The 27670-nt window shown below is 49.9% G+C and overlaps 2 protein-coding genes across 10 annotated transcripts in view; one reads left to right on the top strand and one right to left on the bottom strand.

The window, feature by feature from the left end:
* Positions 1–20735, top strand: part of NRAP (nebulin related anchoring protein) — a 69742-nt gene extending 49007 nt beyond the window's left edge. For all 8 annotated transcript variants that reach the window (XM_047702303.1, XM_047702304.1, XM_047702300.1 and 5 more), the window contains 12 exons: positions 910–1014; positions 2247–2345; positions 4254–4358; positions 4704–4811; positions 5696–6007; positions 11699–11803; positions 12575–12673; positions 13947–14051; positions 17325–17432; positions 18641–18952; positions 19696–19827; positions 20378–20735. In XM_047702303.1, coding sequence (XP_047558259.1) covers positions 910–1014; positions 2247–2345; positions 4254–4358; positions 4704–4811; positions 5696–6007; positions 11699–11803; positions 12575–12673; positions 13947–14051; positions 17325–17432; positions 18641–18952; positions 19696–19827; positions 20378–20482 — 1695 coding nt within the window. In that variant the 3' untranslated portion in view covers positions 20483–20735. The remainder of the gene's footprint in view (positions 1–909; positions 1015–2246; positions 2346–4253; positions 4359–4703; positions 4812–5695; positions 6008–11698; positions 11804–12574; positions 12674–13946; positions 14052–17324; positions 17433–18640; positions 18953–19695; positions 19828–20377) is intronic.
* HABP2 (hyaluronan binding protein 2) overlaps positions 19890–27670 on the bottom strand; it is a 33120-nt gene continuing 25339 nt past the window's right edge. For both annotated transcript variants that reach the window (XM_047702305.1, XM_047702307.1), the window contains exons 9-13: positions 27111–27366; positions 25917–26059; positions 25033–25167; positions 23568–23713; positions 19890–21240 (exon numbers count right to left, since the gene is read on the bottom strand). In XM_047702305.1, the coding sequence (XP_047558261.1) occupies positions 21076–21240; positions 23568–23713; positions 25033–25167; positions 25917–26059; positions 27111–27366 (845 nt within the window). In that variant the 3' untranslated portion in view covers positions 19890–21075. The remainder of the gene's footprint in view (positions 21241–23567; positions 23714–25032; positions 25168–25916; positions 26060–27110; positions 27367–27670) is intronic.

Genomic DNA, 27670 nt, shown 5'->3' with positions numbered 1-27670 from the left:
TGTTCAGTGCTCGCCTTATTTCCCAGCTTGCTGGGTTTCCCTGGGATGGGGTTTGCAACTAACGCGCCAGGATTGGAAAGCAAAACACCGTACAAGGACTGCTTCCTGTTCCGGCAGGGGCTGGAAGCAGAGGGGTGCTCAGATTAGGGATGTCTGTCATCCATTCGAATCTTCCGGCTGTGTGCAGTGTTTATCGGATGACATGAACTGTCAGGAACCCCAGAGCCACTGCAGGAACGAGGGAGCAGCCACAGTCCACTTGGAACCCGTGTGTTGCCTGAGCAGAGCCCTCGCCTGCCGTGTCTCTCATTGTGAGAGCAGTTGGAAGACAGCACGCCCGGGGGTGGGGGGCAGGGGCAAAAAGGGGGGGACACTTGGTGGCTCTGCAGGGGAGTGAATTTGGGGACCCTTTAAACCGTCAGCCCAAATCACTCAGGTGCACGCACTCGCGCCTACCCACGATAGACTCAGACAGGCCTGTGCCAGATGATTCTGGATTCATTTATTAGTTCTTTCTTAACCCATGATTCATTAATGCCATCCTCTGCTGCTGGGTTTTGTTTTAGAAGATCTATTAAACCATCATTTCCACATTTGCCCCAAGACGACTGACTTCCTAACCACATTATTTTCTGATAGCCCACATTAAGATAAAAACCCACTTTCCGTCCTTCTGCAGCTCCTGAGACAAGTGACAGCAGAAAAATCTTTTGTCCTGACCTACGTTTTTGTTTCCCCGATGAGCGTTAACCGAGGGGCATCGTGTGTGCACCGAGGGTGACCGCTCCAGAGAGACTGGCGTGGCCTGGTGTCCTAATTCTGATGTGGCCCTGCCTTGGGTCCTCCGTTTTTTCTTCGCTTCCTTGTTCCGTGAGTTTGGCTAATCTGATGCCTCGTGTTTTCTTACAGAATTTGTACCGGTCAGACCTGAACTTCATGCGAGGCGTTCCCTGTGTCATCCCGGGCACGTTGGAGATCGAAGGGAGAAAGAAAGCGTCTGAACTCATCAGTGAGGTAACCGGGGATCCTGGATGGCCCGGTGATGGGGGTCAGTCTATTGCCATGGCAGAAGTTCCCTCCCAGCACTCAGCTTGCTGCTCACTGCTAGAGCGAGTGAGACGTTCAGCTTAACAGTGGCCACTCACGGCATTATCTCTCAGCCGGCCCTTCTTCTTACTAGATTCTCCAATCCGACTGGATGTCATTTAACACAGTTTTGCAAATATTGAGCCGGCTCCTCGATATTCTTATAGGTTCCTCGGTGAACCTATAAGAATTATTCATTGACTCGTAAGATCTGCTTTCCTAGGGTACAATGATAAGAAGGCAGGCCTTGGAGACCAACAGAGAGGGAGACTGAGATTCTAGGCCAGCGCTCGTTGGCTGTATGACTTCTAGCTCTCACATGCCCCCTCGGTCTCAACTTCTTAATCAGTGAAATGCTCCTACCTCCCTCATTTAGTTTTTAGGGGATTAGCACTAACAATCTAAGCAACAGTCCTACTCTAGTGGCCAGGAAATGATTGATAGAAGCTTGCTGGTAATTTCATAGTAAAAATACAGAAGACTAGGATTCTAAGCTCTTTGAGCGCCTGAGGAATCTTACTTAGACCTGCGAGGGCTCTGGGACTTCCACTCGCTTACAGATGCAAGGACAGGAGGGCATGTTGGAAGGCACTGGAAGTGTCATGTGGGCTCACACATTGATCAGAAGCTCTGAGAAAATGGAACTGACCTCACCGTGGGAGTTTAGACTGAACTCTGTGCTTTCTTTTTCCAGTGAAATCTCAAAAGAGAGTGGTTTCTGAACCTGGTGGGTGCGTCAGAATCCTCTTTGGAACTTTAAAAGAAACACAGAGGCCTGGGCCCATGGGCTCCAGGGTGGAATGCAGGCATTATATATATATATTATATATATCTATATATATATCTATATATCTATAGATATCTATATATCTATAGATATATAGATATATATAGATATATATAATATATATATATATTTTAAAGCCACACAGTTGTTTCTTGGATACTCCCAAAGCTGAGCACCTCTGGATCTCCCGTGAGCAAAGGTTGGAAGCAAAATGTGGATGTCAATGGTCACGTTCACAGAGGTCATGAGAGCAGGTGTCAGACTGGGTTCCGGGGGCGGACAAGCAGTTGAAAAGTGAGGTTTTGTAACTAGTGTTTATAGCACTTGTTCCGCTACTGCTTTGGTGCCTTATCACGTCATCTTCCTCCCTCAGAGTAAATACCGTCAGCATCCCCAGTCATTCAAGTACACAGCAGTGACAGACACGCCCAGCCTCCTTCATGCAAAACTCAGCAACCAGATTACCAATGAGGTAAAATTGGATAGCTTTAGAATGGGCTTTTACAAAACTGCTAGATTGTTCAAAATACGCCTGAACATGTGTGGGTCTGGGGCTGGGAGAAAGAACGTGTGTTTGCACGAAGTCTGGAAAGAGCGACCTAAATGGGATGTAAACATTTTCCAGAAGGGAGGCAGGCGGAGTTGGAAATCAGGTTTAGTCTCTGGTTCCACGGGCAGTCATGGGCCAGCAGCACCAGCATCTCCTGGGGTCTTGTTAGTAGCACCAACTCGGGCCCCGCCCCAGACCCACGGAATCCACAAGGTCATTGAGCAGGATCCTTGCGGGTTTCCTCCGTGCTCTGAAGTTGAGATGTACTGATGGGTCGCTCACCTGTTCTGTCTAGGCGCATACTGGCTAACCGCATGTGTACGTGTAGTCGTCCTGATGATCAGCAGAGGGAGGGTGTGTGGTTAGGGGTGGCTACCCAAGGGCGGTCATGTGGTGTGTTATGGGTCAGCCTTCTGGAATTTCTGCCTCCTCCCCTCACCTGCTGTGGGCTCATTTCATTTAATCGTCTCTAGCAGAGAGGCACACAGGGGAAGGAATCTCATGGCATCAGATCATCGTTCCAGCCCCTCTGGCGGCTCTCTTGCAAGTTTGAAATAGAAATTGAGCTTGGCAGAGAATTAAATTTGGCATCGTCCTTAGTTTTAAAAATTCTCCTTCTGACTCTTCTGGAAGTCAGCTGAGACTTGGCTACTTATGCAGTGAGGTTCCACTCTCACCAAAGTCAAAAAGTAAGACAGAGCAGCTTGGGAGAAGAATGCCCCCAAAGGCTTGTGTAGCAACGTTCGCAATTTTCAGTCCCTCTGGGGTCTTTCCTGCCTGCTGTGTGAGCTGAGTGCTGTGGGCTAACAGTGCCTCTTACGGCGGCCTCTGGCCTCAGAGAACTCCCCAGTCACAGACCCATTTCTGAGCATGAGAATAGGTGTTTCTGGAACAAGCTGAGGCCTCTCAGGGCAACACTGCAGTGAGTTCGTTCATGGGAGGAGCTGGGCTTTAGGAAAGGATGCAGAACAGAGTTTGGGAGCCTCTTTTCCACCAACAAGAGCTTCTCCTAAATTTCCCAGCTCTTAGTATTTATTATCTTTATACCATATCCTCAAGGGAAAAGAGAATAATGAGAAGAACCTTAATGGTGTTCCTAAATGTATTTTTCTTTCCTCAGCCTATTGTTGAGTAAAGTGTAAGGGAGGAAAAAAAAAAAACCACCTTTTCTTTCCCCATCTTGGGTTCTCAGTGGGGATACTGTCACAAAAGCAGATTAACAAAAGAAAAGCATACGAGTTTATTTAATGTAAGTTTTACACGATATGGGAACCTTTATAAGGAGCTGGAGACCAGAAGAAACAATTAAACTTGAACGTTTTTGTACGAGGTTCAATGAAGAGCGGAAAGTCATGGGCAGATGTGATAGAGTTAAGAATGGGAATCCTGAGGAAGGTCTGTTCACTCAGCTTCCTCTCAGCAGCCCTCTGTTTTCTAAGAGAAGGATGCTCGGTTCCTCTGGGTGTAGGGAGGGCGCCTTTCACAGGAGGATCTCATGACCTGCGTCAGGAGAGGAGAGAAGGAAGAGCTCTTCTAACCCCCGCTGTGTCTCACATTTTCAGCTTGAAGGTTCCATATTCCGGGGTAACCTGTCCTGAACCCCGTCAAAAGCAACTTGCAATTCCTTACACATTCCTTTTATGTCACTCAATTTGACTCTTGAAAGACTGTCTTTATTGAAAGAAAGATCTTCCCCAAGGCAGCAGGTGTATCCATGACCCGGTGAGGGGCCTTCCGGGAACCTATCTCCCACTTGCAAACGAGGGACCTCCAGCATTGCAGAAACCAAAGCCTTGTCTCCTTGCTTGTTTTCTCTTCTCTTTTACCCAGCGCCTCTATAAAGCAGCCGGAGCAGATGAAATGCACCGCTACACCCTGACCCTGGGGCTGCCCGAGCTGGTCCGAGCGAAAGCAAACGCAGCCAATCTGAGTGACGTAAGCCTTTCTTGTTGCCAAGCTTCGGACGGGCTCCGAAGCCACGCATGTCTGTGGCTGGGATGGGATCTCACAGCGACCCTTCCGGTGTTCCCAGAAACCTAAAAAAAAATGTCTTTTCGGGACTCACAGTACATACACCTTTTCGCAAGTGTGTTGTGTCCAAATGCGTCAGCACGCACTACAGTGTGTGTGTTAATGAGATTGTCTTCGCAAAAGAGAGAGATTTCACTCGTCAGGGATTGATTCTGGAACACTGTATTACAAATGAAAGGGGTAGCCTTTGTTCCCCAAAACATGTCATTTTTTTTTTTTTAAGAAGATCTACATGTGTTCCTACTGTAGGCAAAATACCAGGAGTCTTGGCGTAATCTTCGTGCTCAAGGCTACAAGCTGACAATAGATGCTCTCCCCTTCCAGGCTGCTCGTGTCTCTGGAGATCGAGCCAGTGATGTGAGTTGAATGATATGACCTTCCATCTTGCCTAATGTCTGTTAACTTCATGTAGAACAACGTCTAGGGCTGATTTTCCTGAATTAAAACAAAGCTATCACCCTGTGAGACAGGATGTCACCTGCAGAATATATTAGTTAGAAATGAAATTCTTTGACGGAGGGAGGGAAAGAAAGACTCTGTTAATCAGGGGCTAAATTCAGGCAAAGTTCTCCAGCAGGAGAGAGATGATGATCTATTTCTAATTGCAGTTCCTGAGTCACAATCACAACCACCCCCCAACGCCCCAGCCCCCAGTAACATGTGCACTGCCTAACTTCACCTGGAATTTGAAGCAGAACTTGCTCTAGAAACCGTAACACAGCCCTAACACATCTTCCTCTTGGCTCTCTGTAGTTTCACATAGTTGGCGTGAGGAATTGCCAGCTGTGTTTCAGCCACTCTGTCGATAGCGTCCATAGCTTTGGGACATGAAGGTGACTTTCTCTTTCCCACAAACAAATCACAGAAAATGTGGACTTCAAAAAAATGGATCCTGTCTTTTGGGTTTCATGTTTTGCCAAGTACGCACGGTTAAAGCACAAGTTTCTCTTTTACCTTTTTTGATAAATTCCTTTTGGCCACAGGACACGTTTAATGGAGTGGGGCCTTTTCTTTGGTTCTGAGGATCTGGTTTTAATTAGATAGGAAGAATGGAGCGATGTTTTAATTGTTCATCCCCCAGGGAGGAAGCATGCTCTCGGGCCAACCTCACTGTGGTTCTTCTTATAATCATCACGTCCTCACGAAAGACTAGGTGATTTTTCTAGGGTCTGCAGTGAAAATGTGCAGATGGAATTGAAGCAGGCCGAATGTCGGCCCCTGACAGCAGTCCTCCCTTGCAGTTTCTCTACAGACATGACTTTGTGAAGGAGCGAGGAAGGCTGATTGGGGTCCGGAGTGTGAGCGACGACCCCCGGCTCCAGCACTGCTGGCGGGTGGGCCAGCTGCAGAGCGAGCTTCAGTACAGGCGCGGGGCGGCCAGCAGCCACGCCCAGTGTCACCTGCCCTTGGACATGGTGCACCTGGTCCATGCCAGGAAGGCCCAGGCCCTCGCCAGCGACCACGACTACAGGACACGGTGCCACGAGTTCACGGCTCTGCCTGAGGACCTGAAGATGTCCTGGGCCAAGAGAGCTCATGCCCTGCAGAGTGAGGTAGGGGGCCTTCGGGCTGCACACCAGCCTTTCTCCTCCCACCAAGACTGGGTGTAATCTCTGCTTCTCCCTTACCCTCCCCACCCCATTAAAACCAGGACTTGCTGGGTCTCTGTGTTAGGTCATCTGAGTTGGAATCAATCAATCAAGTTGTTTCTTGATTGATTAATCAATCAATCAATCAATTAACCAATTAATCAATCAATCAAGAAACAACTGTTTCATGAGCACCTGCTATATATCAGGCATCATTCCAGGCCCTGGGGATACCACAGTCAGTAAGAGTAAAAAAACTGCTGTGCTCATGGGGCTTCTACGATATGGGAGGGAGGCAGAATATGAGAAGAAGGATACGTGGTATGTCTGATGGCGACACACATCTGATGGTGATGCATGTTGTGGAGACAGACAAAGCAGAGCGGCGGGGTAGGTGCGAAGGTGTGTGTGGACCTGCACACGTGCAATTTAAAATCAGGGGTGGGGGGGCGCCTGGGTGGCTCAGTGGGTTAAAGCCTCTGCCTTCGGTTCAGGTCATGATCCCAACGTCCTGGGATCGGGCCCCGCATCGGGCTCTCTGCTCAGCGGAGAGCCTGCTCCCTCCTCTCTCTCTGTTTGCCTCTCTGGCTACTTGAGATCTCTCTCTCTCTCTCTTTCTCTGTCAAATAAATAAATAAAATCTTAAAAAAAAAAAAATCAGGGGTGGGGTCCGGGCAGTTACCACTGAAAAGGCGACATTTGAGCAAAGACCAAAGTTGATAAGGGAAGGGGATACCACTCCAGCCAACAGAAGAGCAAATCCCAAAGCCAAGTCCCTCAGTGGGAGGAGCCTCAGCTTATTTGAGGCTGCCGAGAAGCAAGTGGGCGAGTGAGGAGGACGTGGCCTGCAGTGGGGTCCGAGAGAGCTCTGGGGCTGGACGCTGAGTGGTGGGGGTGAAGGTCATGACCGGAAAACAGTAGATCCAATCATGGCTGATGCTGACTGACTGACCGCCATTACTGTCCCTCTTGCTCTCATGCCATGAGGCAGGGACAGTTATGACTCATCTTTAACAGACAAGGTCATGCGGGAGATGCCCAGGCAGGACTGGCCGTAGAACCCACGATCTCACCCACCTTGCTTTCGGGGAGGGAGTTCAAGGCGGGGGAGTGATGCTTCCCACAACCCCAGTGTAGACAACAGACACAGAAGGGAGAGGTCCTCACCCAGGCAAGGGACCCAAACAGGTTGGTGGGGAGCTCCCCCAACGTGTGCCGGAGTCCGTCCCATCCCCCTCCACTCCTCAGCTTCCTCCACTTGGACGTGTCAACAACACAGTGTGGGTGTGGTCAGCACCTAGGAACCCGCTAATGAGGCAGTGTGGGCGTGGTCGGCACCTAGGAACCCGCTAACCATCCAGTGTGGGCGTGGTCGGCACGTGTGAAGCACGTGTTGTGCAGCAGGTGCTGTGCCACGAGACCGGGCACATGCTGTCTCTCTATACCTCGGAGCAGCCCTAAGAGGAAGGAACTCTCATTTTAGAACACAGCCCGTGGGACTGTTGTCACATTAACCCTTCCCATCCATATCAGGATTTCTCAACTCCAGCAACCTGGATGTTCTGGGCCAGAGAATTCTTTGCTGTGGGCCCCGCCCCGTGCCTTGCAGCATCCCTGGCCGACTGGTTGGTCTATATGAAGCACCTAGTGTGGCGTCTGGTCCATAGAAACGGGCCAGGAAGTGTAAGCTATTTGGATTGTTCTCTACACCAAGCCTTACAATTACGGTTGTCTTTAGGGCAACGACTGCTCTTAGGTTGAATGATGTGGCACAGGTAGAAAATCATAAACACATGAGTGGGGGTTACTTATGAGTCAGGGCGGTGATGGTTTAAGGATCACCTAATTATTCATCACAGTCTGCTGGAAGAGCAGCCACACAGGGTTCACGAGCAAGTCCAGTGTGGAGAAGGGGGAGCTCACGGGGCTCCATACAGAGGGCGTGGTCACTGCGGCGCCCGCTGCGTTCTGCTGGAAAGGCCTTCCGCTTGCTAGATGGCCAAGCCCCGTCTGCAAGAAGAGCTCGCGGCCTGACCCTCTTGTCAGTGGGCTGTTCCTTGGACACAGGAACGGGGAGACAAACCTCTGGGGCAGGGCATATCCCAGAGGGAGATACATAGGCCATCTAGCACCGAGCTGGGAACCCGAAGATGTTGGTCGGAAGCCCCACTTTGTCCCTTACGGGCTACGTGTCCTTGAGCTGTCTCTTCACTTCCTAGGCAACAGAAGACCAGAGAGGGTTGATTTGATTGGTGACCTCAGATTTCAGGGTTTGTGGGTAGATGTTTATAAGAAGGTGGCATCCATATATTGTGAGATTTTTTTTTTTTTTAGCTAAGTGAGAAAAAAAAAGCATTACCTCAAGCTACCATTTATATCACTTTTTTTTTTCTGAAAAGAAAGGATATTTTAGCCCTAAAGCCAGTAGGAAGAATAATTTTAAAAAGAAGAGGACTTTCCAGGAAATGGTGGTTGGCACCCTTAAACGGACATTTTACGAGATAGGCTGTGGACTACAATTTTGAATGCTGAGAACCTGTTGCTTAACTTTTAAAATCACCGTATTGTGCTTCATACAGGGCTTTATAGATCTGAAGTTTGATAGTTTGGGAGTGTGGATTCCAAGCTGCTATGAACAGAGGACACCCCATAAAGCCCAGCTGCTTTTGAGGCTTCCGTTTTCTTGTGGTCGTTATTAAAAATCTAATTTCATGTGGTTATGATGCATAGGAAAAGGAACAAAGGCTCTATGTGTGTTCATTCAATTCAGCAGAGTCTGGGGGAGGAGCAGGACCCCTGGCCTGCAGCTGCTTCTCCTGCCTTCTCCTACCTAGGCCAGAAAGAAAGCTGTGGGTTGGGCCAGAGGGAGCCAAGAGGTGCTCACCTCTCTGGCGAAGGTTTCAGGCCATGATCGCTCAAGCCTTGCCTGTCCTGTGCTTGGCTCTGGAACGTATCTGAGACTCATACTCTGCCCAGGGAATGCTCTACTGTGAATGGCCATGATTTTGCACAGAAGCTGCAGGGAGACCTGAAAAACACCTGCAGGGACTGTCAAGGAGACAGCCCTGGCCCCACCTTTTACAGCTGCATGACCTTGGGCAGACTCTGTAAGCATTTTGAGCCTCAGTTTCTCCATCGGAAACAACAATAACAATAGCTAAAATGTATAGGATGTCTATTCTGAACCTGGCATTTGCTTCAATACTTTGCACGAACTATCTCATTTAGTATCTAAGTATGTGCTGATATGACTCCCACTTTTACAGATGTGGTGACTAGAGTACTATGATTTTAAATAACTTGCCCAGGGTCACAGGCTGGCAGGGAAATGACTTGCTCCAGACCTCACCACAAGTCAGAGTGGAAGCTGGGCTCTGGTCTCCAGACTCCTGGTTTGGTGCTCTTTGGCTCCCTCCGGTGGCTGGATTAGGAACCCAGGCTCTCTGGCTCCTGCGGGTTCTGTTAAGGACCCTCTGTCTGGTTCATCCAGAGAACAGCCATCCACGGCTCTTCTGAATCTGAACAGTCCCTTGAACACCAAAATTGTTCTGCAGATGTGTATAAGAACCCCGCCTTTGCAGGGTGGTGTGAACGTTGCGTGAGGTGATGAGTCTAAGGCAAACCACGGTTGGCAAGAGGGTGATTATAAAGCAAACCTCTCCAGAGGGTGAGTATAAAGATTTTCATTAATAGGACCCAGATACCTCCTCTCCCGGTCACCTCCTGGGTGCAGTTGTTGACATTGTTAGGAATTGGGGACCCAAAACTGCAGCCTGTGCTCCAGAACAAGGGTGCCAGGAACCCCCACGTAAGAATCTGAAGGTAGCTTCCAGGCCTTAATCCGTGCAAGGGAAAACAGCAAGACGGCCATCTGGGGAAGCCAGGTGCAGCTGGACAGCGTGAGAGGGTCTCTTATTATCTTAGAATCCTCCTTCAAATCCTTCTTTGGGTAGCTGATTCTTCTCGACTCCCCTCCTCTCTCCCCTTCTTTCATCGTGAAGTCCGGGGCAGGCATGTTGTTTTTAGGGTCTGCGTGAATAGTCAAACCTGGGCTGGGAGCTGAGCTATCAAGAGACAATCCATTTATAAGAGAGTCTGAGGCCCAGTCAGATCTTTGGGGAACCAGCATCTTGCTTTCTGACTTACCTACCATTGTACTGCTCAGCACAACAAACGGCGAGTTGAAAGCGCGCTCCCCACTTCATCTTGCGTATGAAAGGAGCAAGGCCCGGCTGTGAAGAGGCCCTGTAGGATTATTCTCTCTAACTTAGAAATTTATCCAATTTTCTCTGTTCTTTATCAGAGTGGAAGGCAAAAGCTTTGCCGGTGTAGACCGAAAGATCGCGGCATACAAAGCAATCTCACTGACATGGGGTTTTGAGACCTGCTCCTGAACTTGAGTGATGCCTCCCTTCACCAGTTGGAAGGCAGAGTGGAATTTGCACAGGAGCATTAACCAGCAGACAGTAGATCAGAAACGGACCCTCTTTGAGGCCAGCTGTGAGGGACGCTGTGAATCCTGAAATGAAAGGAAACTAAAAAGGCCAGAAGACTGGTTTCTAGAGTGGTATTTGGCGTTACAGCAGAGCTTATATCTAAATTAGAGAAACGCTATCAACCTCGTTTAGATCCAGATTTTAGATTTCCTTGGAGAGTCCTTTTCCACCTTTAAAAATGCCGAATTTCCATAAAGTAGAGAAGAAAAGCATTCCTACACCCGTCTTGTCCTAGGTAATGGTGGGCAGATCATGGAAGGGTAATAAGATTTAACGTGTTAGGAGACTCCTAATCAGACCTATTGTCCCACTCACTGCTTAGGATTTTCACCCAGGAATGCTGCTGTAGTTCTAATCTTCTGAGTCCTTAAAATGAAGAAAATGGATGAGACCTAGCCCGTCATTGTGATATAAGCAAATCCCGAGCCAACAGCGGGAAGGGGAGGTAAATCCAGGCACAAAAAAATTAAAATGCCTCTCATGCTTTGGGCCGGTTGTATCTAAGTGTGTGTGGTCCTTAGAGTCCTGCTGGCATTGTCTCTGCCCCCTCGCTCCCCCCCTACCACCACGAGACAAAACCAGATCCAACGCATTGAGTGGCCTTTGCTCTCGAGGCCTCTCAGGAGTTCTCATGAGAACAGAAGGGTTGTGATGACCTTTAGCTATCACAGAGAGAAACTGAGTCACATTTTGGTAAAGCGATTTGCTCTGAGTCCCAGCAGGTTTGACCCAGGGCTCTGGGCCCTTTGATCACCTGAAGGTGGGTAAAACTGTTCTCTTTAGGCAGGCAGGAAGGCGGGCAGGCAGTCTCCTCGCTGCCAGAAGGGAACAGAATAATCCAGGCTGATGGCTGGGCTTGGGTGTGGGTCTCTACTCTTTTTTTAAGCAGTCATGTGCATCCATTCCCTTGACTTCTAACCCTGCCCATTCACAGGTGGGGCCTGCTTGGATCTTTTCTGCATGACCCATTATTTAATTCCTGGCAGAGTACATACCCTTGTACGGTTTGACTTAATGATGTGCACAATGCACTCTGAATGAAGATGTTGACGTGTTATGATGAAGATGAATACAGACGCTATTACAAATCAAGCACCTTGAAATAACCTGATGGTCTTTGGCCCTCTGTTGGTAAAAGCCAATGATCTTCTTCCCACAGTTTCGCTACAAGTCAGACCTGATGGGCATGAAGGGAACGGGATGGCTGACACTGAGTTCCCCCCAGCTAGAGAGTGCAAAGAAGGCTGGAGAACTCATCAGCGAGGTACCACTCACCCAACTCTCTCATAAATGCAACCTGGCATTTATTTCCTCCTGAAGAGGGAACCTGTTTATGGGGTGAAAACCCCAAGAGGACCCCATGGCCACTAGACCCCCAGTTTTTTCCTGGCCTTTTGCAACCAAATCACAAGACAGAACAAGATTTCCCTCCAAATGAGTTCACTTGCTGGGGAGTGAAATTCATGTTCTGTACTGGGCAGTGAGAGACAGATGATACACTAGAAGATTCCTGGTAGGTACATTAGATGGCTATGAGCTAAACTGGCTCATTGTTTTCTTGGGGGCAGAATTTGCCATCCACCTACAGAGTTTATGCAAAGCGTTGTGTCTGCAGTTATCTGATTTCAGATAACATCACGCACTGCAGAGGGATGGTTACCTTTCCCAAACTCCCCACAATATTGCTGGCCTGCAGATTCAGGCCTAGGGATCCCCTCAAGGGTGGCGCTGCGTCCTTCCATCTCTTAGTAGCCAAACTGATTTGGACGGGGTCTGCATTGATGCTGAGTCCTTCCCTCTACTGAATTCCTTTCCTGTGATATGCCTTGGAATTGTGCAGGAGCGTGAATACTTGTAAAATGCTCCTTATCACAGAGACAGCTTAGAGACCCTGTGAGGTGCCCACCAAGAAGAGAGACTTGTTTTTCAGTAGTGTCATTGGCACATCCAGTACCCAGTGGGTGGAGTGAAGCTGCATTCAGAAAAATACATCATATTCAGCTGTTTCGTGGGAATCCGTGTCTTTCTCTTATAGACCAAATACCGTAAGAAACCAGATAGTATCAAGTTCACCACGGTGGTTGACTCCCCAGACCTGGTTCATGCCAAGAACAGCTACATGCATTGCAATGAGGTGGGTATGTTTTCATCATCAACTGTAGGTGCCCAGGAGTGGGTGGTGTTGCTCAGTACTCAGTGCTTAAGAGCAGGGGCTTGGGATAGATGGGAATGCAAACCTTCTGTCTACTACCTGGGTGATGTAGGGCCAGTTAACTTGTTCTCTCCTAACCTCCATTCCCTTATTTGAAAGGAGGGCAATTAAGTGAATTAAATGAGAAATAAATAAATAAACATATGTGAACCTTTTAGCAAGTATGGGGAACGTAGTAGGTCCTCAATACAGGCTCCTTATTATGGTTTGGTTCATAATCATAACAATATTAATACTGTCTATTATTGATGATCTTTTACTAACACTAGATGAGATACATCTGAATTATTGATAGATGGTAATGGAATTAAAAGCTGAACATAACCCAGTTAGAAAAAAGAAAGAACAGCTATATTAAAGGCTTTTTTTCTGTTTCTGTTCTCTCTGTATGATTTAGCCTCATTTCTTCTCTCCTATATTTATTTTGAAGTATAGGAACTTAAATATTTTTTCTCTGACCTCGTCGAGGGATTTGATTTTGCACACACAGTGACAAAGCTGACCCCTGGTCACACAGAGTCCAAATATACCGACAGGTTCACATTCGTGAAGCCCAAACTGAATTTGGAAAAGGATCAGAATATTCAATACTATATTATCCTCTCTAAAAGGAGATGAGACTCTATCCTGTTCTAAAATTCTTTGTAGCTCTTAGATCACTGCTCTAAAAATAGCAACTATGAGAAAGCTTGAGTTTTAAACTTGTGTCTTCCTGGGACCCAGGTAGACTCTGAAAACTTTAATTTTCTTAAAACATATTAAGGCATTTTAGGATTAATGGTTGTGTCTTTTTATTATTACGATTCATTTATTATTAAGCAATAAGGGCATTAATCCTTCTTCATACTAGTAGAAAACTTAACAATACTCAATTGCAAAGAGTCTCAAAAGAGCCCCACACCTTATACTGTTTGTAAAACCACACAGGGAGGCCAACCAGGGTGCTGGTTTGGGGCCTATTTGGAGCAGATCTTGATAAATATTTAAATGGGGGCTACTTACCGTCAGCCAACCCTCCCTGACTCTCGGCCCATGGGCGCGGTGGGTCCGGTGGTGGGTTCTGGAGGGATGCTCTCCCGTGGGCAGGGCTGGGTTCTGTCCCATGGCACCCGGTGGGGGAGGGGCAGCCTGCTTCTCACCCATAACCTCGGCCAGCTGCCTGTTTTGCATTGACCGCAGCCTGTCTCCCCCACAGCGCCTGTACAGGCTGGGGGATGCGGAATCCCTGCACAGGTACACCCCGATCCCCGACCACCCGGATTTCGCCCGAGCCCGCCTCAACGCACTGCATCTGAGTGACGTAAGTGGAGCCATGCTTGGTGGGGCGCGCCCCTCCTTCTGCAAATGTGTCTACACCCGCACTGGATTGTATTTGTTGCGGGGAGAAAAGTCCCAGGAAGGAGAGGACTTGAGACAGGAAGAACCCAGAACCAAGAGGGAGACAGACAGCACGTGTGAGTCTGAGCCACTTTCCTCTCCGGGCCCCAGTTTCCTCAACTGGAAAATAGGATGGAGCAGGGCCCACCGATGGCGGCGGCTCCTTCCGGCTTGAAAGCTCTGGTTCCGGGCACGATGGGCGAAGGCTGCCGTCAGGGGCTCCCCGGGCCCTGGCAGGTGTAGACCCCTGCTCCGTTTCTTTCCCGGACACGTCTCTCGGAGCCGGGTGACTCGGCAGGCCCGGCGGCCCTCTCTCGCCGCGCAATTGTCGTCCATCGGGCACAAACACAAGCGCCCCCTTTGTGCAGGAGGCGGCGGCCTCCGCACTTCTGTCCCCCTCAGATGTCTGCCCTTTGCGTGCATAACCAAGATGCTGTTTCCTAAACCCGGGCGTGTTGTTAGCGGGGGTTGGAGGCCCGGTTGCCACAGAATAGGCCGCCGATGGGCCGGCGACGCTGTGATCTGGGGATGACAGGTAGGCGGGCGGCAGAATCAAACGACGGCGTCAGATCAGAATCACACAGGCTGAGTGTGTCGGCCTGGGGCCGCGCGGGGCCTCCCAGAGTCCAGCCATTCTTCCCTCCCTGGCCTGGCCATTGTGTCCTGGGGCTGCGCGCGGATCGACAGCTGCTCCCGCGCCCCCCAGAGGTGGCTGCCTCGCGGGGGGCGGCGCCAGGCGCCTTCTAGTTAGCGTGTGTATTAGTTTGTGGCGTTTGTAAAGCCCTGTGGGATCCCACGCGGTGAATGCGACGGTGCTTTGTAAATATGAGTTATTATGACCATTTGAGGCTTTTGAGGGATGTGTGAGGGATAATTTTAGAACAGCAGCTCTGGTGGGCTGACCTCCATCTGGGGGAAGCGGGACCTCCCCCTCAGCAGAGCTGGGACAAAACCTCCAAGGCGTTCGTGCTCCGAGGATGCGGGGGGAAGGCCCGGCCTCCACCGGCCGCCGGGATTGGAAGCCCTGAGCCGGGAAAACCGGGGTGAGACTGCTAGTCCCTTTGGGGCCCGGCCGAAGGAGGACGGCCACCCTGGGCTGGCGACAGAGCGCCTCTCGGCTCACGAGGGATGCCAGTCTGCAGAGTCCCGGAGCTGAAATGAGCCGCTGGGGCATGTGGGATGTGGGGAACTCGTGAACCTCTTTTGAAAGAGCACTTCTTCGGGGGCGTGGAGAACGCTCACAATTGGATCAAGTGCTCTGTGAGGAAGATGTGCGGGGAGAGTGACCTTCCTGGGCAAAGAAAGCCGTTGAGATGTGTAAGGCAGCCGAAATAACTAAAAATCAAATGACTCTAATGTGTGAGGATGAGGACAAAACTGCGCCCACTGTGATAAAGAAGAGGACGCCCAGGGTTCCAAATCAAAGGGCCTGCGGAATCTAAAGGCTCCCAGTGGCAAGGCAGAAACCTCAACAGAATAAAAAAAAAACTCAGGCAGGAAGTGATCGCCATCAAGCAAATAGTATACAGGGGGAAGGAGCAGGGGACATGGAGGGGGCGCCTTGGGGAGAACCCCAATTTCGGCCCCTTGCACTAGGTGAGCCTCCATTGTGGAGGCTGGAGAGCTGGGGTGCATCAGATGCCAGAGTGGGGTGACGTCGGAGCTTGGTGCTGAGGAAAGTTTGGCATCCTTGCCTAGCTCAGATCTGGCGTGGAGACCCTTTGTAGGAAGGCACCAGCTGTCCCTTTCCCAGGGGATGCTAAGGGCTTGGACTCTATTTGCTGTATATGCTACTGTTTGTGGGGCCACTGTATCAGGGGGCGGAATGCTAAAGGTGATGCTTGCTCTGTCCTTATCTGAATGTTGCTCTCTGTCTACCTATCATTCCATCCTGCCTGCTCCATCCATGGTGACCCAGTAAACTGAATTCTCGAGGCTATGTGTGACCCATCAATTAGGCAAATAGGCCCCTGAACACAGCAGGTATTTGGCTCGTGGTTGGTGGGTTTGGATGTTGGAGTTGGAGATGATGATGATGGTGAAGGGGTGAAGGTGGTGGAGGGTGAGCTCCACAACAATGTGGCTCCTTCTCCGTGGGCCCCTCTGGTTCCAGGCCCAGCTGTGCAGTGGTGTGAGGCCCTTTGCTTTTTATCTGCCATCCCTCCTTTGCTTAATCCCCTCAATCCCCTGTAGATCATAGCCTCAGCCATGACCTCTATTTCCAAGTGACAAAAGTAAGGTTCTTCAGGGGCCTCCTGATCTGCTGTGACTCTTGGAATGAGTGAGCCACTGACACGGTCTGGGGCTGTCACTTTGTCGTCTGCTGCTGATGTGTCTCACCTGCTGTCCCCCTTCTCTGTGGCCGAATAAAGGACAGCCCTCCGCTGGGATCTCCAGATGGTTCCTTTCATGGAGCCATTCCCTTATCTTAAAAAAAAAAAATAGTAGCTACATGAAGGCATGGGAGATTTTGATGCTCTCTCCGGTATGTGGGTCTACCTGAGGACCAAGAGGATGTGATTACAGACTCCCGGAGGGTGTATGAGAACAACTTCAAAAGGGAAAAAATGAAAGAGGAAGATGTGAAATACATGGGTCAGGAACTCGGTCAGGTTCTTGGCAATCAATTTAATTCAGGTGAAGGCTCTTCCTTCCATGTGGGCACCAGGGGGCTACCTGTGGGAGGCGTAATGCTTCATTGTGATGGTGGGACTCGGCTTCAGAAGTAGCCGAGGGGGCCCCCAGGAAGTCATTGGAGCTAACAAACACATGGGTGCCTGGACCCAAGGAATGGAGAGCTTTTAGCATGAGGGAAGAAGCAGAGTTCTCAAACTTTGAGTTCTGGCATCCAGAAGCTGCAGACCCAAGGCACTGAAAGTGAATGCAAAGACAGGAAAGAGTAGGACAGGACCTCTGGTACCACCAGGATGTAGCAAATGAGCCAGACTCACAGACCCCAGACCCCCCAGAGCAGGGCCTGATGCTCAAACCAGGAACTTAGAGCTGAGCCCCCTGTGGCCAGCCCCACCAGTCCCAAGAGCTTGGGGAGCCCCTTGGGATGGATGTGAGGCCATGGCTCTGTCCTTGGACACCTGAAGGGTGGAGGGTATGCATTCCTTCCTGCTCAGAGCTAAAAACATACTAGGTATGGGGTTCTTGCTCCCTGTTCACTCAGTTTTCTGTTTTCCCCATCTAGAAAGCCTACAGAAGCTCTTGGGAACAGACCCGGGCTGGCGGCTATGACTTCAGGCTGGATGCCATTCCATTCCAGACTGCCCGGGCATCCAGGGAGATTGCCAGTGATGTAAGACCTTGGGCTCCCTGTCCCTCTGTCACTAATAGGTCTGACTGCTTTTCCCAGTTCTGTTGAAAAGCAAACCACCAGGCACCCAAACCTGACAAGTATTTCCAATGAAATTAAAAATAGGCCCTTAGTTTCTAGAACCTTAGCCAGAAATTTCAGGTTGGGGAGGACACTCTTAGAAGTTGTATGGGTCCCTAGAAGTGAACTAACATGTGACTGATGTGTTAATCCACAATAAAGGGACTTCTAGCTGAAGTGCAATGTGACAGGGTAGAAAGAGATTGAGTTTTTCCCCTAGATTGATTTTGAGTTCAAATCTTGGCTCAGTCACTTGGGACGTGGCTGTGTAGTGTTGGGCAAGTTGCTTACATTCTTCAAAAGCTCACATCTACATCTGTGAAATGGGGATACAATTTTCATCTCCTAGGATCAATGTAGGACTGAAAACAACATGGTTTCCAGTGCCATGCAAGTAACAGGTGTTCAAAACATGGCAGCCATTTTTATGGAAAAGGAAGGTAGATCACGGATCACTCGTGAATAGCTCGCATCTGCCCACAATTGGTCCAGAAATCAAGAACAAGCATTCAGAAACATTTTTGGCAACCAGTCGTTGTGACAACCAAGCCTGTGCCCGGGGGACTCGTCTGCGGCAAGGCAGAGGCTGGCTTGGGTGTTACCACGACATACGAATGAGATACTGTAGAACCACCTTTGGGTCTTTGATGGATTGGAAATTCAAAAACCAAAACAAAATGAATCTGATCCTTCCCTATAGATAGTTTGAGGAACCCTGGATGGGGTCCCTGGAGGCTGGAAGAATCAAAGGAAGAGTGGCCGCTGAGAGAGCGGGCGTGCTCCTCTTCCTGTTGAGTTATTCACTACAGCAGCCTTAGTACCCCCAGCTGCCGCTTGCTGGGCACTAACCTGAATCTCAGCCCCCAGCTCACTGAATCCTCTCCGTGTCCCGTGGGGTGGAGGCTCGTTCTCCCATTTTATCGGGTGAGGAAATGGAGGCTCAGAGAGACTCAGTAACTGGCCCCAGGCCACACAGCTAGAAGGTACCAGAGGGAGCTCTAGATTCCAGGTCTGCCTGAATCCGAAGCTGTCCTCTTACCCTGTGGTGCACTTCCTGCTGAGAATCCTGTGGGCTGGCCCGGGAGGGCAGGCAAGTCCCCAGGACCCATCTCTGCTTCTCTGACCTGCAGTTCCGGTATAAAGAGGCCTTCCTACGGGACCGGGGCCTGCAGATTGGTTACCGCAGCGTCAACGACGACCCAAGGATGAGGCATTTCCTCAGCGTCGGCAAACTCCAGAGTGACAATGAGTACAAGAAGGACTTTGCCAAGAGTCGGTCCCAGTTCCACAGCCGCCCGGACCAGCCCGGCTTCATCCAGGCCAGGAGGAGCCAGCAGCTGGCCAGCGACACAGGCTACAGGCAACCCCTGCCCCAGCCCACCTGCGACCCGGAGCAGCTAGGCCTGAAGCACGCAAAGAAGGCCCACCAACTGCAGAGCGATGTGAGCTGTCCGCCATGCCCCCCACTCCCGCCCAGCCAAGCCCCTCCTCCCCTGCCTCGGCCACCACACAGCATCCCCCATGACCTTCAAGGGGGGAGCTGGGCCGAGATAGAATCTGGGAGACCTAACACTGTAGAGCCAGAAGGACTAATAATTCTAATTTGTGGAGTCTCTACCGTGGACCAGGCCCGCTGCCAAATGCTTTTTCAAGCACAGCGTCCTGGAGCTTCCACAGCAACCCGTCCCTGCCTCAATTTCCAGATGAGAAAACGCAGGCCTGGAAAGGTTAGGGAACTGACTCAAGATCACCCAGCGAAAGAGGGTAGGCCTGGGATACGAACCCCATTTGGTTTGATGTGAGAGCTCAAGCTCTCAACGGTTCTGCGACATTGTTTCTAAGAGGTCTTAGCCGGTCCCTAACTCTGTCCTTGCACTTTCCCTGGGAGGCAGCTGAAGCCCAGAGAAGGAAAATGGCTTTCCTGAGGCCACGGAGAGAGTCAAGGTGGGAGCTCAGACTTGAACCGATCCTCCCCACCCTCGGCCCCCAGTGTCACTCCTGTTGCTTGAGTCAAAAGATGCAAAGCCCAGGGATGTGCCGGCCTGGCTCACAGCACATCGGGCCCTCCGCACAGCAGCTCTAGGAAGAGTTCACTCCCCTTGTCCTGGCTTTACTGGCAACGGCATATGTTCCACCACCCCAGACCCTGCTGACCTATTTGTCTTGCTTCCCTCCGTCCCCTAAGGTCAAGTATAAATCTGACTTGAACCTGACCAGAGGTATTGGCTGGACACCTCCCGGCTCCTACAAAGTGGAAATGGCTCGGCGGGCGGCAGAACTGGCCAAGGCGAGGGGCCTGAGTCTCCAGGGGGCTTCTGTGAGTAGCCAGCTGCAAACCCACCCCAGCCGGCAAGGCCGTGGGGAAAGGCAGACTCGTTGTTTCTTTTCAAACTTTATTTTTGGCCAAAGGTCAGCCGGCTCTGAAGAAGTGAGGAACATAGCTGGGGCAAGGCGCCTAATTTCATGGGTCTGAGATGGCCGGGCGGATGACACCCGGGTTAAACTTCCTGCAGGGTTTTCTCTGAAGTCACAGCCATTAGTTGTGCGGAGACAAACCTACCGGGGCTCCTTCAATCGCGGGCCACGGCAGCCCAGGCTGCGCTCACTGCTGGCTCGTTACATGCGTAGAAAGGATCAGGGACTCTCTGGCTGCAGCGGTCTGGGTTTTGAACCCTACTTTGTTCTGAAGAAAGACACCACGTCTAAATGAGAGATTGGCTTTGCTTCTTTCTCCTTCTTGCCTCGAGGATCCTTTCTCTTGGGGAGGGGGGAGGAGGGCCAGGGCGGGGTGGGGTAGCATCTCTCATCCTGTGGGAGCCGGGCGGAAACTTCACCCTGACTCAGGGACGTGTGTTTGATTTCCGCAGGGGGGGCCAGAGGCTGTGGGGCCCATGGATAATCAGAGGGGGGACGTGAACCCAGACGCCATGGAGATTCTACATGTCAACAGGAGGAAGGTTCTGTCGTTGTGAGTGAGCTGCGTCCGCCCAGGATTCTTGGGAAAGAGGCTCAGGAGGAAAGGTGCCCACCAGAGACGTGCTTCCGTTCGAGCGAGCTGAAAAACCGTGTGGCAGCCCTTCCCCGAGCCCCTTTACTAAAACAACGACTCTCAGAAAGCCACAGAGAATCTGGTATTGTTGGTCTCCCGTCTAATCCTGGAAGTGGGTGGCCCATTCTGTGGCATACCTTGGGTGTCTGGGATGAGGAATAAAGATGTCAAGGTGACTCCTGCTGGCTCTGGTCATTCTGAGATCCCACGTTTGCAAATATCTGAGGTGAAGGCGGTCTGTGATTTTTCTAGAAGGTGCCCATGTTTGAAGGGAAGCCAACAAAGTATCTATTGGGTGGGTTCTGGCACTTCTTGGGTTACCCACGAGGCAGCCTGATAAAGCAGTGGACGTGCTGGTCTGGGGTGGCCCCAGGCCGGGCGGCCGTTTTCTCTGCTTAGAGCATGGCCACTCGGCTATATGGCCTCCTGGGGGCTCCCGGGGCATCCAGTGCTGCCTATGAGGCCTGGCCTTGTCCAGGTGCTCAGGACAATGGGCTCTCAGGTTCAGAAGACACCTTAGAAGCTACCCTCCTTTTGGATGGTGGCTCTGATCCAACTCAGGAATTTGGTAACTTGGGTGTAGACTCCTGGCTTCTTCCCACATTCCAGGCCCCAGCTCACTATCCCATAGATGTAGTAGGTGCCATTCTTCTCACAGGTCAGAGGGCCTCCAGAGTCACCCTGAGGGAAAAAAGACACCTGAGTTCAGCTTTATGAATCAGGATATATTCAGAGACATGCTCCGCCTTCCATGAGGAGATGCCAGGGGGCAATGGAGGAAATCGCCCCAGTGGATTTCTCTGGAAAGTGGTGGCAGGGCTCTTCCAATGCCTCCTAAGACACAAAGCTCTGAAGGGAGAGAAGCGAGTACCACCATAGGCCCCTGAGTCCACGAGGGGTTGGCAGAGAAGCCACAGGGCTGGATCACAGTGGTCACGCCCCTGCTTCCACACACTTAGTCATGACTCGTAGTTATAGTGAGTTCTCAGGGGCCCCCAACTTCTCATTCCTGCAAGGTCTGGTAGGGGGGGTGGTACCCTGTTTGGACAGAGTCCTCCCAGGCCCCACAGGGCACACACAGTGTGGGGAGGACGGGGCTCAGAGACAGCATAGTCTAGATTGTCAACACGGTCTATGGGATTAGATCTTCTTAGTTCCAAACCAGGCCCGCTGAAGTGGGCCTCAGTTTCTCACATGGTGGGTTGTGGAGAACAACAGGCCTCCCCCGACCCCACCCCAGCTCCTGTGCAGATTAATGTCTGTCAAGTACATAGAACAGTGCCCAGTTCTGGTTGAGCCCAGCTCACATGGCAGGAGGAGGCTGGTGAGAAGGGACGGCTCTCACCATGCACCATGGCTTACACTAGCCAGTGAGAGGATTTTTAGTGAATCATCTCTTTGAATCTTAGCCACACCTTAGGATTTTATGCATACGTTATTTCCATACTGTAGATTAGGCACCCGAGATTGGAGAATTATTTCAGTGTAATGAACTGAAATGTGTTCCTCCCCAAAATCCCGATGTTGAAGCCTAACTCCCCAATGTGATGCTATCGGTGGGTGGGGCGTTTGGGAGGAGATGAGGCGAAGTCATGGAGCATGGGATTAGTTCCCTGGGGAAAGGGACCCCACAGGGGTAGCCCCCTGTTTCCTCCGTGTGAGGTCACAAGGAGTCAGCGGTCTGTAACCTGGGAGAGGGCGTCCCCTGGAGCCTGACCATGCTGACACCCTGATCTGGACAGCCAGCCTCCAGAACTGGGAGAAATACATCCATGCTATTTAAGTCAATCTATGGGGATTTACTAGAGCAGCCCGAGCTGACAAAGCAATTCAGTGATGGACAAAAGTCAAAAGAGAAAGAGCCAGGATTCAAACCCATGACTGTTTCCAAAGCTTGCGAGCAAAGCCCTCGAAATACCTAGAGAACGAAATGATCTGTTTCCTTACTCATCTTCCAGGGGGTTCAGACAAATCACACCCATCAGCCCACGACCCTCCTTTGAGTAGGTGGATATCTGCGGCCCCTTAGGAAGGGACAAACCTGAGAGAGAGTGATGGTGATTTCCCATCCCAGCTCAAGGCCGGCAGATCATCGCTGGGCCCCTTTCTAAGAGGGGGAGCTGAGGTTTGAGTGTGTCCACACTGGGGTTTCCCGGACAGCTGGGGGACTTTTGAGGATGACAGACAGAAAAATCTAAGCTTAGGTGTTCCTCGGAGTCTAGGAAGGATGTCTCTGGTGAGATATGACCTCTATAGAGAGAGACACCATGGGGCCTGGTCTCCAACTTGAGGGAAAGGCTTGAGAGCCCTTGGCACCAGTCAATGGAACCTCCACCCTCTCCCTGTCCTGCAACCTCTGAGTCACCATAGGCCTCCATGGCTTGAGGTCCCCCAAAGTCCTAGACTGGAAGGAAGGCCAGCAGGCTAAGGAGCCACTCAATCACTTAGTTTGCTACAGCTGAATCCCCACCCCCATCTTGGTCTCGCTCTCACATACACATGCACATACATATGCAAATCCCAATGCTTAGTTATTATTATTGCAAATTCTCGAGGCCTGTCATCTTTCTCCTAGACACTGGTCTCTTACCTGGGTCCTCGTTGGGATTTTTAGCCCCGTTGCCCAGGGCCGAGACCAGAGGCACCATCTTCACATTTAAACACAGGGAAGCAAATTCTCGCTCTGCCACTCACCACCTAGGTACTCTAGGCCAAGATCATTTCTCGAAATGTCTGTGATCTGGTGATGATGATATCCCCTTCACCAGGGTCATGGGAATTAAATTAGACAAGGCAGGCCAAGTGGCCGCTATAGTCACTGTGCCGGATCCTCCTGGATGGATATGGGTACCAACTTGCCAGAGGACAGGTACACCTGCCTGAGCCTCAGCTTTATGGCAGGTGGGCCTCTGAACCATTCTCCCAGCCCTGGGCTCTCAGTCTGGCCTCTGCCCAGCACAAGCTCTCACCCACGTCCCCTTCTCCAAGTGCCATTTGGAACCTCTGACCTGGCAGGAATCTTTCCCAGGCTTCTGCAGGTTTCCTGCACAAATCATGCTGTCGTCGATCATGTGGTCATAGAGTTGGTGGGAGTTGCACAAGGTGTTGGCAATCAGCTTGACCTTGGCATCCAGGAGATGGCGGGAGCCTTCCCCTGTGGGGTAGAGGAAAGAAGTCACCACTGTGGGGACCCGGGTAACACCTGCCCCACCAGAAGCTAGCATGGATAAGAAGATGGCCCCAGGTCTAAGCTGGGCTTAGGAGTCTCCTCTTTCAAGGACGGGAGCTCTTGGCCTCCTGGCTTCACCGTGGTTTTTTAGACCTTCCACGCTGTGCTTATATCACAGTGGAACAGAGACATTTATTCTCTCTTCTGTCTTCCCAACTAGACCAGCAGGTCAGAAGGGCAGGGATAGTGTCTTAAACCACTTTTTAAATTTCCTAGCGGAGGGCTGGCACACAGTAGATTCCTAATGACAGGTACAGTGTCCTGGTTGCTCTGTTAGATTACCCACTTCCCAGAGCAGGTCCTCTGGTCTGTTCAGTGTGCTCTGGTCAGCACGGTGATATTGAAAGGTTTAGGTGCACGACAGTGATGATCCCTGTGAAGACTGGTCTCCCGTTAACCCTAGATCTGATTAACCCAAAATCTTCTTTCCCAAAAGCCTTCTGGCAAATTTGTATATTACATTTCATTTTCTTCATGAATACAGGTCTATTTAAAGTATTTCTTGCTTTCTATTATTAAGGACAAGATTTTTTTCGGGGGGAGAAATCTATTTTGAGTCTTTGAGAAAGACTTGAAACACACTTCTGAAGTTTATATGTTAGAGAATATAATCTTGTCAGCACATGAAGAAATTAATCCTGCAGTTACTTTTTTGGATAAGACCACATCCTAGAGACAAATCAATAGCTTGGTTTAAGAAAGTTTATAGAATGCCTACAATGTGAAGACCCCTGAGCAAAGTACTCCAGGGGAGACAGGTGAACAAGCACGGACCCTGCGCTCCAGGGGCTGACTTAGTGAATATCTCCATAGAACTCTATCAGCTCCTTTTATCATGATTCCAAACCTAGGAGGTAAGTGTGGTTGTGGAGGAACTAAAACTCAACTGTCCAAGTGACAAAACCAACAACCTAACCCAAGTCTGTCTGACGTCAAACCCATCTTGTTTATAATCTATCCTCTTTCCAATCTACCTAGGGAAGGAGAGAGATCTCTGTGGATACAGGATCAATACTTGATGGAGGTCAAGGTAGGGGACAGGGACAGAGAGAAAGATCAAGGAAGGCTCCTTGGAAGTAATGAGATTTAACTAGAGCTTTAGCCATGAGGTAATCTCTTCTTTTGGTAATACATCTTCAACAGAACACTGATTTCAAGTTCAGAAGAGATGTTGAGTTTGACCCCTTTCTTCTCTGGTTAATGCAACCCACCTTCATCTCAGGAGGGTGCACAGCCAGACTTACCTGTTTCTGTCACACCCCAGCCAGAGATGTGACACTCAGTCCCAGAGGGGAAAATGTTTTCCGGCAAACATACAGTCTTCACGTATTTGGATTCCAAAGCACAGTGACCATCCACTGGCTTTAGCTTGAGCAAAGCTAGTAGGGAGGGAGAGAAAGAGGAAATGAATAATGATATCTTCTCTGTCATTAGCTTCATCTTGATCAGGAGGTAGACATAGCAAAGCCCCACTCCCAGTGCCTAACGAACAAATGCCTCGCTCCTTGGCCACTGCATTCTTTTGACTTCTCTTGGGGAAGGAGTCACTCTTCAGGCTGAGCATAATATTAAAAAAAAAATAGAGGAGTTTGAAATAATTTCTAATCCATTTTTTAAAGAACAAGCTTCAAGAGGGAAAAAATAAGATATTGAGGAAATAGAGTGACAGTTTGCAGGAATGGAGAATTGGGGTATACGCTGAGCAGCCAGCAGCTTAACATCATTGCCTTTACATCCAAGCACCTACCAGATGCCAGATGTACATGGGGACATATGCACGTCGTGTCACTGACCACACAGGAAACTGACTGTTGTACACCAGTGTATTCATTTTACAGAAGAGGAGCTGAGACTTGGAGGAGTGAAGCCAGCTAGAAAGGGAGGAGCTGGGATTCAAGGCTGACTTCTTTGTACAATGTAGCCTTGCTAGCACTTCTTCCCCTCATTTATCCATAACATCAACACAGACCCTTAAAACTAAAAGGTTCTGGAATAAATTCTCCACCTTATAGAGTCTGTGAGGGACCAAAAAGATAAAAGCATCTTCTAGGACCAAACCTCAACTTTCCATCAGTCATGAAATCTACCCAAGAACAGGACCCATAGATCTGCCATCGAGGAGACTTGCCAATGTCATTGTGGGGAATCTCTTCTCTTTCATTATAGTCGGTGTATTTGAAGATCTTCTCCACCCCAAATCTCTGCTCATGGAATTCTGTCTTCTTTAGGTCCTGGTCCCCTAACACCACTTTCAGATGTTTGGTCTTTATGCTGCAAGGGAAGGTAAAAAGGTCCAGTATTTGAGAGACTGAAGCTGAGCACTGGTTGCTGGCTGAACTTGGACGAATGACCCAACCTTCTGCAGTCTTGGTATCCTCATCTATAACTATTGTCTTGCTCACAGAACCTTGCTGTGTGGTCCAAATAAGAAAATGTGAGGAAACACAGTCTCCAAACGTAAGCTGTGACGTGTATCCCACATTTACTGAGAGACCTCCTGTTCCCCCTGGGATTTGCTAAAGAGCAGTCAATGAACTTCTTGAACAACTATTCTCTGTTGAGGTTAATGTTTGTGTGTTTGAGGAATGCCAGAAGAATTTGCTTAATGACACTGGATAGGAAGACTTTCAAGGCTGCCACAAAAGTTCATGGTCAGGGCTGGTCCCATGTAGCCCAGGCTACATGGGACCAGCCCTGACCATGAACTTGGGGAACTCAAGGGAAGTAGTGCTGGCTTCTTTAGGCCAAACAGGAGTCATGGCTGAAGACACACAAAACCAGGAGGTTCATGGTAATGGCATCCAATAGGAGCATGCTGTTGTCTCTGTTCAGGGCAAGACTGGAGAGGTTAAGGAAACAGGTCAATCTGGATTCATATCCCATTTACCAACTCACTTTACACATGACTTTACACAAGGTCCTAAACCTTCCCAAGACCCTGGGTCCTTGTTTACGAAATGAGAATAACAATAATTTTTTTCACTGCACAAATATTTTCTAAGGACGGGCACTGTATGAAGACCTGCATTAGGCATTGGGTATATTACAATAAATAAAAGTAAAAATCCCTGTCCTTTCTCAGCTTGTCTTCCCGCAGATTGTGTTCAGGATTAACTGTCATAATGCATGTAATGTCCGTGGTAAGCATTCTAGACATGGTAGCTCTTTTCCATCTGGTTTTAAGGAGCAACTCTTTTGCTCTTAGGGTTAGATCAACCCCTCTGGTCCTGCCAGAGTCACCAAAATGCTGATCTGATGCGAAGGGGAGAACACCCCCCAGAGACTCGAGTCTCTCTAGCCTCTGCTTTCAGTAGGCACCTACTCGGCACAGTGGGCAGCAGTAAGCACCCAGCAGGGGTGGATCAGCGCTCCCCCACAGAAGTGGCCTTGGGGCATGGAGGTGGCCAGTGGCAATGAGGTCTGCAGGGATGCCTGCCACGGGTGCTTGCCCGCCGTGCTCTTAAAGCCTCCATAGATCCTCTTGATCTTCTTCTCCGTCATCCCAGTCCTCCCACATGAGTCAAACCCTGGAAGCTTGGTCAGAGGCTCTGTGGGGCTTCCCTCTGGGTCAGCAATGTCTGTGGGACACAAGAAAGACAAATCCCACCACTCACTTTCCTTTCAGGGCCTCAGAAGGAGGCTGTCGGAGGTATGACTCCGAGTCCAGCAGCTTAGCAAGCTTCAGAGTTAAGAGACTGCACTGATGTATACCAGGCAGGCAGGTAGTAGGTGCACAATTAATATGTGTTAATACTTTGATTCCTATGAAGCAAGTCTATAGAATTAATGATAAACGTGTTGCTTTTTACTTCTTATTCTGACATGTATACAAAAACTTGTGTATAAATATGTAAATCTATCACTGGAGGAAGCGTTACTTGA

The sequence above is a fragment of the Lutra lutra genome, chromosome 14 (assembly GCF_902655055.1).
Source record: "Lutra lutra chromosome 14, mLutLut1.2, whole genome shotgun sequence".
Classification (NCBI taxonomy): domain Eukaryota; kingdom Metazoa; phylum Chordata; class Mammalia; order Carnivora; family Mustelidae; genus Lutra; species Lutra lutra.
Note: the sequence above shows the minus strand (reverse complement) of the source record. Positions and strands in the feature narration are given on the sequence as shown.